Here is a 12,039-nt window from a genome sequence, read left to right as displayed (position 1 = left end):
ACGGGCCCCAGCGCCAGGCCGGCCAGGGCGCCCAGCGCGCTGCTGCAGCTGATGAGGCCACCGGCCGCCCGTGGCCGCATCCCGAAGCGCTCCCCCAGCCCCAGCACAAAGTTGCTGTAGTAGAGCATGGCCGCCAGGGCCATCAGCAAGCGCACCGCAAAGATGTCCCACATTTCGGAATAGACCAGGCTCTTCAAGTCCCGCAGCGCGGAAGCCACCTCCACCCAGGGCGGCCTGGTGGGGTTCCCAATGGCCCCGCGCTGGCGGGCGGGCGGCGCTTCCTGCACTTGGCCATTGGTCTTCCCCCGAAGGGTAGGGCTCCTGCCGGCCGCCAGGCCTCTCTCTGTGCTGCTGAGCTTCACGTCCGGCCAGGGAAACAGCCAAACCAACCCTGTTAAGGTGGCATAGGACCCGTCAGAGCAGGCTGCACGCGACTCCCACAGTGCCCCTGGGGCCTGAGCGATTACTTGTAGGAGACCACTACTCTGGATTCTGTACTGGTACAGTTACTCAGTATTTTTGAATCCCGTTTTTAACCATTCCCACAGCTCCTTCTACTCCATTTTGATGATAGAATTCTGGTATCCACCTCAAAGAAAAAAACCTATACCTACAAAATGTTCACTTTTTCCCAGCTCAAGAGCCCATGGTGGTTTTCTAGATCATGTGAGATCTAAGTTCTCATGCTATATGTTTACATCCTTCCCATGATTAACTTTCTAATTTTCTGCTCGTCCACTGTCTGCCTACCCATCCATCCACCCATCCATTCACCACTCGTACTTCATTCAAATATTGAGTATTTATGCCTCCCAAATGCTAAATTCTGTGCTAAACAGTAGGAATATATTGACCAACAAGACAAGGGCTACTAAATCCCTGCCCTCAAGGAATTTAAGTTTAAAAGGGGGGTTGGGCAAGTAAGGCAACTAGATTACAGGGGAAGGGCTAAGTTGGGGGACACAAGGGATACTGTGAACAGAGACAGCCAGCCTTGGCCTGTGGAGAGGGGTGGGACCGCTTGATTCCAAGGACCCATCAGAAAGCACCTGCTTGGACCTGCCCCCAGTCGGGGCCATCACTTGCTTTTGTAAGTCACACCTCAAAATCTCAAGGGGGGGTGCCATTCTCATGGACCATGATGCATGACCTTACACAGCAGCTCAATTCCTATTCAGATAATCCCACCTCCACCCTTGTGACTGGAACATTCCTGCCGTGGCTGTCTTATTTATCCCATGCCATCCAGGTAGAATGACCTACTGGCATGGCCAATCCATGCCCCCAAGTGTCTTAAAACTGAATTCCCGCTGCCACTCCAGCATACCTTTCCCCAACTCATTATGCTGGGTTCTCAATCCTTCCACACTTAAATTCAACTTGGACCAGTGGCCATTCAGGCCCCTGCTGTTTCCAGCAGCTACACCTGTCTGTGTGGTTTCTCCAAATATAGTACCGGTAGACTATTAGCCAGGGACGAATTTATGACAGGAAACAAGCCACACAAGGATGCAGACCTGGGCATGCCACTTCTTCTGACCTTCACAAGGGCCCTTGGTCATTTCATAGAATCTTGATAAAAATAAGAAAGGCTTGTCACTGCTAGACTGAGAGGAAGAGTGTGACTAATAATAAGGATGATAATCATGACAGCAACTAACCTTTACTGAGGGCTTCCCATAATCGACGCTGTGGGGTGAATTGCTTGCCTCCAAGGCCAATGGTGTTTGTCCTACCAAGTCTACGAGTGTTGTCCCCCTGTTTTATGGATAAGGAGATGAGGGAGCCCACCCAAGGCCCACACTAAGAAGTGGCAAAGCAGGAATGTGAATGTAATCTGTCAGGCTTCTGTCTGAAAACAGAAATCATGGAAAAAAGGCATAAAAGGTCTTTCTCAGGCAGTGTGGCAGATCAGAGTGAGGATATGAGAAACTGAAGGGGTAAGGAGGGTTGAGGAAAACAGCTGAAGTTGTTGCGGGCAAAAAAAAAAAAAAAAAAAAAGTTATACGCTGAGTTCATTGAGCTGTTCAGCCAAAGCCCTGTCCGTTTGAGAGTCTGTCTGCTGTCCAGCCCACCCCCGACCCGTTGCTCTCCTCTGCCATTTCCTGTATCAGCTTGGCCTGCCAACCTCCACATTTCTTAAGAGTGCACAATAAATCCCTAGGACTATTTTTAGCCGTTGTGGTTGGGAATGCTTGCAGGTGAATATACCCTGACTGCCTCCAACCCATTCACAGGCTTAGGTGAAGGCAAAATATTAACAGCAGCATCACTGGGGGAATCCAAACAGAACCCCGTAGTCATGTTCTCCGTTTACACACTGACTTCTGACTTGGAGTGTTATCACATTCCTCTCATTCCTTCATGAGGGAAGGTACCTGGCCACACCAACTGGTCAGGTGCTTAAAGTATTATCTAGATTTACACTGATCCATCAGACCTCACCTCAACTTCTGGCTGAGGTTACAGGTTAAGCTTCTGGCAGGAAATCATAAAGTATTCCTATGAGGACTGACACTGAACCCATGAACTCTGCTTCCTGAGTGAGGAATCCTAGCTCAACATGGAATTCATCACTCACACGGAGCCCTGAATACAAAGACTGAAGATGGTGCAGTTTAAGAAAAACTGAACGTGAATTACTCCTCTTGCTTATACAGTTGTTTATCTAAGGCTCAGCCATGTACCAGCCTCTGGGCGAAGTAGTTCATCTTGTTGGCTTCAGGTAACTGACGCTGCACTCAGGGGCTCACGGTCCAGTCCGTATTCTTTTATTCATCAAATAGGATTGAATTCAGTTTTATGCCTGCCAAGTTCCGGGGAGGAGTGACAACAATGAGCAAATCCCTATGCCTGAGGTGTTTACTTTCAAATGGTATGTGTGGGGTGGTGGGGAGTGGAGGGGCAGAAAGAACAGAAGCAGAAAACAAATTTCTAATATAATTTGAGAAATGCTGTCAAGAAAACGTAGTTTAAACAGAATCATCAGGGAAGGCCGTCCCAAGGAAGAAAATATTTGACACCTGAATGATAAGAAGAAAGACCCCATAAAGATATTTGGGAAGAACGTAGGTGGGGGAAAGAGCAGATTGCAGTGCCCTCCTGCGGGAATGAGCCTGGCATGTGTGACGCAGACCAGGAGGCCAGGTGGCTGGAGCACACAGAGGGAGGCAGAGGGAGGCCCACCTCTCTGCTGGCTGTATGAGACACATGTGCTTTTATATGATGGGGATACATGGGCTGGGGGGGGGGTCTGTAGCAGAGGATGAGGTGGTCCAACATCAAATAATAAATCTGCCTATTCTAACGTGAAGGCGATGAAGAGTATACTGCTCAGGATGACCACCGAGTAATGTATAGAACTGCTGAATCACTGTATTTTATGCCTGAAACTAATATAACAGTGTATGTTAACTATAGTGGAACAAAAATAATCTGCCTATTTTAAGAACAACAGACTGTAAGAAGACTAAAGTAGGTAGATTGATCCCTGTGAATCCGTAAACCAAGCAATCTTCTTATGAGGAAATGTCAACTTACCAGCATTGAGAATGAAGACAGAAAAACAGATGAAGGCTGTTAGATAAAATCCACCCTCTAACTCAGTAAGATATCCACCAACCACAGGGCCCAGGATGAAGCCCACACTAGAGGCTGCGTTGAACTGTCCAATCACAAGTGGTCGTTCCTTCTCTGCAACCAGATCAGAGAGCAGAGCCCTTGAAATGGAGAGTGTGTGTTTAAACATACCTGTAAGGGAACAAGAAACATATTCTGTAACATTTTTCAGACCAAAAGTGTCTTGCATTTTATCTCTATCACTGACAGAGTTCAAGTTTCCACACTCTTTGAACGTCTAAGGTCTGTGGTTTCATGCCTCTGTGATGGGACTCCCGGTGTAGCCCCACAGTCCTAGTTGGTCAACTTATCCCTGAGGGTGAAGCCCTGAATCCTCAGTTTCCCCACCTCCCACCCTGACATCCCAGTGTCTCTGGTCCTCTCTGTTAGCGAAGTGCAATTTGTGGCGGCCTCACTACAGAATCGTGTCATTCTTTATTCATTCGCTCTGTGGATAAACATTCACTGCATGCCTACTATATGTCCAGCATTAACCTTGACGCTTGACACAACGTACTATCTTCAGAGCCTCTGTGTGTGTGTGTGTGTGTGTGTGTGTGTGTGTGTGTGTGTGTGAAGGTGCTAACTGCTACAGAGAAAAACAGAATAGGCAAGAAGGACAGGGAGTTAAAATATAAAAATATGATGACATTGTCATCTAAACAATACCAGTTGATTTTCTATTAGTGAGGGGTTTATGAATTTGTTGACCAAACAAGCTGAAGGCTATGACAGGACTTAATAAGAGATTAAATTATGTTACAACTTCATATTCCTCCTACTTCTGTTGAGGTATTTGACTCATCTGCACCCATACTCCCATACACTGAACAGACAGACTGTGGCTTCTGGGAACACAGCCTGCCCACGGTGTTGATCGATGCACAGCAGGCACCTGATCAATGCTGCTGCAGGGTCTGCCTGAATTGCTCCTAGCTGGGATGGAACACAGTGGTTTCCAGAGACCTTCCTGAAAGAAATATCATTCTGCACCTCACTCCGCCGGCACACTGATGCTGGGTTCTACACCCAGCTGTGTCTAAATATCAGAGAGGGCGTTTGCCTGATGACCAGCCTTTTTGGGAAGCAAATTTATAAGTCTCTTTTGGAATTAGGTAAGGAGACTTTCTCTAGACCTATTTCCCTAAATGTGAGAAAGGATTGGACCAGAAGATGATTCCTAGGAGGCCTCATAGATTATGTTCCTGTGATTATAGTCCTGTGTTTATTTTTGAAATGATACTGATGCTGGGTCCACCTCACACACCCAAGGAAGGAGGAATACAGTGCGAGTAGGCTGGGAGCAACCCAGACTAGCTTTGTTACATTTTAGGGGTTGCACTAGGGGACAGAGGGAGGAGGGGGAAACTACACATCTTCTGGTGCTTCAACCTCCCTCAGGATACAAAGACCTGAACCTACAGGTGACATGGTGTGGCACAACCCTGGCAAAGCTCCCCAGGGCTCCCTCATGTCCCCGGGCCACCAAACACTGTAGAGGTTCCCACAGCAAGAAAGAATTTTTATGTATAGCTCTCCTGCTGGTAAAGAGTATAACGTTCACCTAACAGAGCTACCAATGACTCAAACCAGGCACATGTCATATTAAATAAAAACATTTTAATCTTCCCTATAAACTTCTACCTATTGTATAACAAACGCTGAGTCTATTAGTCCTGTAGGTTTCTTTAGAATCACGAACAGCCTTACTGCTGAATGGCGGAGTGTGTTACACTGTAGGACACACCCCGCCACTCAAACCAAGCCTGTGGAGTAACTTCGACGTCGCGTGTGCTCAAGCCACTGTCGGTTGGATCCTGCGCGGTAGTGGGACAAGTCAGGAGGACGGCTCACGTTCAAAGCAAAGATCTTCATAAGCCTTTTTTTTTTTTTTGAGTCAATAGAAAGGCACAACATGAATTTTGGAGGGTAAACTCAAAAGACTTTGAGAGTAAGAATGTATGTCATGGAAATGGGGTGAAAATCCCAAATAAGCTGGTCATCAAATGTATGTCGGCAGGACTTATTTCATGCTCTGTTCCTTTGGGTATTAGTTGAAAACACGCAGCTTAACTGAATATAGGCAGAGGTCCAGTGCCGCAAACTCATCCGCCAGGGTAGCAGAGACTGTCAGTGTTCTGTTGATTAAGGCGGGGGAGAAACACTGAGACTCTGGGGCTCTCACAGCGGAGAAAGGCAGAGACTAAAACGCTTCCACAGGAAGTGCCTATGCACCACACTACGACGGCTTTCACAAGTGCTGTCTCCAGGAAAGGGCAGAATGTTTCAGAGCACGAACAAAATAAAAATTATTTTGAAAATGCCAGAATGTTGGGGCCCAGTAGGCAAAAATAACCCTCAAACAATATTTGGTCTCCTGGGCTGTACATGTGGCTTCTGTTCATCCTATGATTTTCTCATTGCTTTGTAAAGAGACATATACTTTCAGGCTTTGAATCAACTTGGTTCAGTCAGTGGCTCCAGCCCTCCCCTTGCTTTGCTTTCTAGCTCTTTGTTCCGTGTAGGGAGTTAACACAAACCTCTGCCAAAAAATTTTGCTTATTAAAGGATAAGCGTCTTGCCCATGCAAAACTGATGAAGGGCCTTAAGGAATGTAAATCTCCTCATAGAATTCCTCAGACTCATCTTCTGCTTGGAGCCTGACCATTATTAGGGAATCCCTCTCTTGTAAAGACTTGATTGTTCCTTTTATTTACTACTGTCCTGATAAGAATGACCTTTTCTGGAGCATGTCTTTACTTCAGAGACTTTGAACTATGTAACCATTAAAGAAATGATGTAATCACCCATGGTATATAAGGCCCTGGCTATCTTAATAAAGTGTGGTTTTACCAACCACCATCCACGTGGTCTGTCTGGTCCGTCTGGTCCGTCTTGTCTGTCTTCTTTTCTAGAGATATTGCGCCAACACCAACCCCCTACTCGGGACCTTTCGACTGTGGTGTGTGGGTTGGTCCCCAGCACCAGAAACTTTCAAAATCAGTGTGGAAACTGAAACCAAGCCATGAGCCACTACGTTGTCATCCTGCTCTCCCCTGAGCAGCAGCGACATTCACAGAAGGCAGTGGGGAAGGCCATAGTCATAAATCTCAACTTGAAGTCAGCAGGCCCAATTTGCAAATGATCAGTTTGCCCAGGGAAAGAACAGAAACCACAGGCTGGCCAAAGATGTGGAAACATTCTTACTGTTTGAAGGTACAGAAAGAGCAGATCAACGGGAAGGAGACAGGTCTATGCAGCAGCCTGATGATTCACACTGGCAGGCAGGAGGGCTCCGGACTCGGTCACATGCAAGCTTTGGGGCTCCGCACAAGTGAGCAGAACCTGGCAGACACCAAGGGCCCCACCCACAGTAGGGGCTGGTGTCCCAGTTACTCTTGTCATGATTCTCTCTTGACATGAGCTCTGATCAAGCAGGCAATGACCAGAAGAGCAGTCTCTCTTTCTACACATACATATACCTGATTCATTTTGAATGAACACACACACAAAGGCAAAAACTCACCCACAGGGACTCTGGCAAGGGCAAACAGGAACACATTGGTGGATGCTCCGAGAATCAGATAGCCCAGGGCGCTGAACAGAATGCACACCAGCAAGGAAGACTGTTTTCCAACCACATCACTCCAGCAGCCCTGAGGAAAGCAAGGAACACAGCAGGCCCATTACCACCATGGAAATGTCCCCAAAATGTTTTTAAATATTTTGAAATGTTTTATTTATTTTTGAGAGAGAGACAGAGAGAGACAGAGCATGAGTAGGGAGGGGCAGAGAGAGAGGGAAACACAGAATCTGAAGCAGGCTCGAGGTTCCAAGCTGTCAGCACAGAGCTCGACGCGGGGCTTGAACTCACAAATGGTGAGATCATGACCTGAGCCGAAGTCAGGCACTCAACCAACCGAGCCACTCATGCACCCCAAAATATCCCCAAAATGTGACCCAGATATGCTGCCAGATGGGGGATAACTTACCACCAATGTGCTAGAGAAGAGCTGCAAAATGCCATAGGAGGAGCCTACAAAAGACATCAGTAAATCAATCCAATCAGACCCATCAGAAAAAATGGATTCATATAATAACAATTACATAGAAGTTAACAAAATAACATTGGCGGGGAAAAGACCATTTTAAAAAGGAAATTACCCTTTTTTTCTATTGGAAGAGGAAAGCAATACAATTTTTAATAGAAGACCTTCAAAATAAAACTGAAGGACATGGAAGAGAGACGGAAGGGGAAGGGCCACCTGCAGGGACTCTGAGAGAGATGCCTTCTCCCACCTTGTGAGGATGCGCACCCCCAGCTGAGCTGACCTAACAGAGAGTTCTTGGGGGAGTAGGAATCTGCATCCTGCAAAGAATTCTACTAAGTCCTAAATCTTCTGTATTATCTCATACGCCTCTAACCTTCCAGTTTTATAAGGAACCGACAAGGTTTTACAGAGCACTTTTACCTCCATTATATCGAACAGCACGTCCCTTCTGCTCTTCATAAATACCTATGTGCTGCCGTGTGGTCTTGCATGATTCCGCTTTCCAAGGGAAATACAAACCATGGCATGGACGACTTAACCAAATATTTTTACACAACTGTCCCAAAACATCAGCTTATCCAGCTTGTGAATGACCAAGGGCTGTTAGTCTTAAAAGTTTCTTGTATAGTAGCACAGTCCCAAGCCCTATTTCCTGTCTCGGGTAAATCAGTGATTTTCAGACGTGCAGTTTTTAGGCTGCACAAGTAGAGAAACCCTAACAACCCCCTAAGAGGTGCTGGTCATGGTGCGGGAAGTGTGCACCCAATTTGTCAGGGCTCAACCCACGTCCTTTTGCCCTATGACTTGATTTCTGTAGGTTTTTTCTCGGATTTCTCGCATTAGGCTACAGGTTCCCACAGGCACGAGTCTATACCTACCCTTTAACATGCACAGTCAGCCCCTTGCAGAGGCTCAGGAAGCACCTGTAATGTCACTCGTGGGAAGGGGAAGGGGACAGTGCTAAACCTCGAAACCTTGCTGACCACAGGCAGGCTAGGAAAAGACAAATTACATTGCTCCAGGGCAACACCTTTAAATATTCTGAAAATTCCCTGTATCCCCTTATCAATTTACCTCTAGATAATATTCAGCTATAAAGCTGACTTACTTTTAGGGTCTTAGTCTAGAGGACTGAAAATTCAGCACTCTGAAAATGTGCGATATTAACCCACTCACCTACTATTCCAGCAACTATTGGACTTGCTCCCAGAGACTTGACATGAAGGCCCAATAAGGGGACGACCATGCTTACACCAAACAGATCCTAAACAACAAAACATAATTAACTCCAACTGAAACTGAAGCTTAGGTGTTCTTGAAGTGGTAAGCCTAATAAACTGATTAAAAAAAATAAAAACAGGGGCGCCCAGGTGGCTCAGTCAGTTAAGTGTCTGACTTCAGCTCAGGTCACAGTCTCATGGTTCGTGGGTTCGAGACCCTCGTCAGACTCTGTGCTGACAGCTCAGAGCCTAGAACTTGCTTCAGATTCAGTGTCTCCCTCTCTCTCTGCCCATCTGCTACTTAAGCTCTGTCTCTCAAAAATGAATAAACATTAAATAAATAAAAATAAAAATACCTAAAATTTTGAGCAAATAAGAAATCATAATTGTATTCTGTAGCGTGCCATACTCAACAGGTTAAAGTTATCAAAGAAACAAAATACAGTGTGTTATAAGAGTTACTACCTGTAAATGCCTGATCACCATCACCTAGAATCATTCAACCTCAGCCTCTCTGTAATTGGTGCTTAATACTCAAAGAGGATATGTGACAGAAGTTAAACAAATAAAAAATAACGTTTGTGGGTAATGGAGTGGGAAAGGAAGTTGGGATAATGTATATTCCATGGCAAAGAAGCCCTTGCTTCATAATATGAATTCCCTCCTGGAGTAACTAATCTGTGGCTTACAGCCTTACAAGGTAGTATCTGAAAAGGAAGTCTGAGCAAAGCACAAAGGAGAAAGGCGGCTGGGGCAGTGCGGGAAGCCCATGTTTTGCAGCTGGGACAACGGAAGTGCATGGGGTGCGGGGCCAGGCACACAGGCAGAGCTCCAGCTCCATCACTTACTGAGCATGTGTGCTTGGGAAGTCATTGAACGTCACCAAGCACCAGTGCTGTCATCTGTAAAAAATGGGGATAACACCTGTCTGGTAGAAATATGATGTACATTAAGAGACGTAATGGATGAGAAAGGTTTAACACGCAACAGAAGTTCAAACATTTTTTCTCTCTTCTTCAGTCCTGGGGATAAGTACTGACCCTTCTTGCTACGTATTCTGAGTAGACAGACAGATTGTTAATTTTCCCTTTAACTTCTCCTTTAAGTTGGTTAAGTTTTCCTTTAAGTTGTTCTCATTCCTACTTCACTTGGTTACCTGCTATAGCTGGTTTCGAAGGAGGAGAAGCACCCTGTGCACACAGTTTTTCTTTATATTCAACCCGAATTCACTCTGTTATCATCCTGGTTAAATACAAAGAAAGAAATGCATGAAAAATAATTTTTTCTTTGGGCCACAATTCATCTTTTGCCTGCCCCCCCCTCCAAGTGGCTATACCTTCAACTGATTTTAGAAACATGAATCTCTAAATGCACTTTTCAGTGGCCCCTTTTCATGGCTACATTTTTAGGTTGCCATGTATTTACTATCCAGTGTTCTTAAATAGCCCATAAATTTATACCAGAACTCTGGTTCATTATTTTGATATTAAGATTACTTAAAATTTCACTTGGGTCTGAGTCAACACCTTCTGGAATCTTCTGTCAGCTTTGTTTCATTAGCCTACTGATATATTATATCATTTAAAAGATTCAAAATACATCAGTTACTTATTGAATTTTCTGATCTTTCAGAAAAGGAAATTTAATTGTCCAACAAGATTTTATTTCCCAAAAAATTCCCGGTACCACTTGTCATTTAACCTTCAAAATGTTATTCTAAATAAAGGATGGAAAGGAAATAATTAAGTAGGTTGAGATTTATGGAAGGTGATAAGAAAACACAGACTCATAAGCAATAACTGATGGTCACTATTATTTTCACACTTTGTGAGCCTGAAAAATATTATCTATTTCCAAGGAGACTGGTACTCTCTCTTTCGGGAAGTTGTGTTCTAAAACTGTCTTCCCTTGTGCTATCAAAGACAACTCCTCTCTTCCTGTGAATCCACAAGTTCTTCAAAACCACCGGCCTTGCATGCACTTCAATGTTGCAACTGGTCACGTGCCTATAACCATTTAAAAGGAAATCAGGCGAGTGGGGGGGGGATCACTTAAACTGCTATGGGAACAGCTACACCTCTCCGTAAAAACTGGTGAATACACTAACAAGTTCCAGGATCTTTTTCAGGGTAGGAACCCAAGTATTTCGTGATTAGCAAATTGCCTCAATAAGAATGAACAAGAGACCTGACTAAAGCTGATGAAATAAAATCTAAACCTCACCATGTATCCGGAGGAAAGGGACTGAAATCATAGATCTTAGCTAACCAAAAAGGGCCTAGAGGGCCCTTGGTCTTCCTTCTTAAACAAATTAAAACCTGGAAGCACGGATGAGAACTAAAAACAGAACACTCTGGCAAATGACTTTTATTCCCTTCCTCTCTTATTAATTCAAAACCATTTTCTCAAAAGTCATAGGGGTCTCTACATTGCTAAATACATTAAAAGTAACAACTAAGTTATGTGTAATATTTCTTAGATGTTACCTAATAAAGAGCCATTAGATCCTTCACAGATACCCAAAGCTACACATACTTTAATTGCTTACATTTTCTGTTAAAAAAAAAAAAATCCCTATTCTAACTTTTGGGAAATCTTACATTTTCCCCTGAACATATTAGAGACCAAATGATTCTTTTGAACACATTAATAAAATTTTACATCAAGTTTTGCTAAACTCGACTTGCTGTGTGCACAGCATGTAGACAACATAGAAGCTCTGAATATTCAAATCTGTTTTGGAAGGGCGACTGTAATGAATGATCTGTGGATTTATTTAAAAACTCAAACAATTTTGAATTGTAGGTCATGTTGGATTCTCTGAACTCCAATCCGGACTTTCCAGGCGAGGGCCCAAATCCTTTTCTTTTCTTTTGATTCTATTTTTTTTTTTTTTTAGTTTATTGTCAAATTGGTTTCCATACAACACCCAGTGCTCTTCCCCACAAGTGCCCTCCTCCATCACCACCGCCGCTTTCCCCCCTCCCCCTTCCCCTTCAACCCTCAGTTCATTTTCAGTATTCAGTAGTCTCTCAAGTTTTGTGACCCTCTCTCTCCCCAACTCTCTTTCCCTCTTCCCCTCCCCCTGGTCCTCCATCAGGTTTCTCCTGTTCTCCTGTTAGACCTATGAGTGCAAACGTATGGTTTCT

General features: G+C 44.6%; 1 protein-coding gene across 1 annotated transcript in view; it reads right to left on the bottom strand.

The window, feature by feature from the left end:
• The window catches only part of MFSD9 (major facilitator superfamily domain containing 9), a 16,486-nt gene that overhangs the window by 2,081 nt on the left and 2,366 nt on the right, over window positions 1-12,039 (bottom strand). The window contains 5 exon segments of the mRNA XM_029937101.1: window positions 1-391; window positions 3,541-3,750; window positions 7,145-7,274; window positions 7,611-7,654; window positions 8,847-8,934. Of these exon segments, the coding sequence (XP_029792961.1) occupies window positions 1-391; window positions 3,541-3,750; window positions 7,145-7,274; window positions 7,611-7,654; window positions 8,847-8,934 (863 nt within the window).

Source organism: Suricata suricatta, chromosome 4 (genome assembly GCF_006229205.1).
Source record: "Suricata suricatta isolate VVHF042 chromosome 4, meerkat_22Aug2017_6uvM2_HiC, whole genome shotgun sequence".
NCBI classification, from domain to species: Eukaryota; Metazoa; Chordata; class Mammalia; order Carnivora; family Herpestidae; genus Suricata; species Suricata suricatta.
The sequence above is the reverse complement of the archived record's forward strand: the minus strand, read 5'-3'. Positions and strand labels throughout refer to the sequence as shown.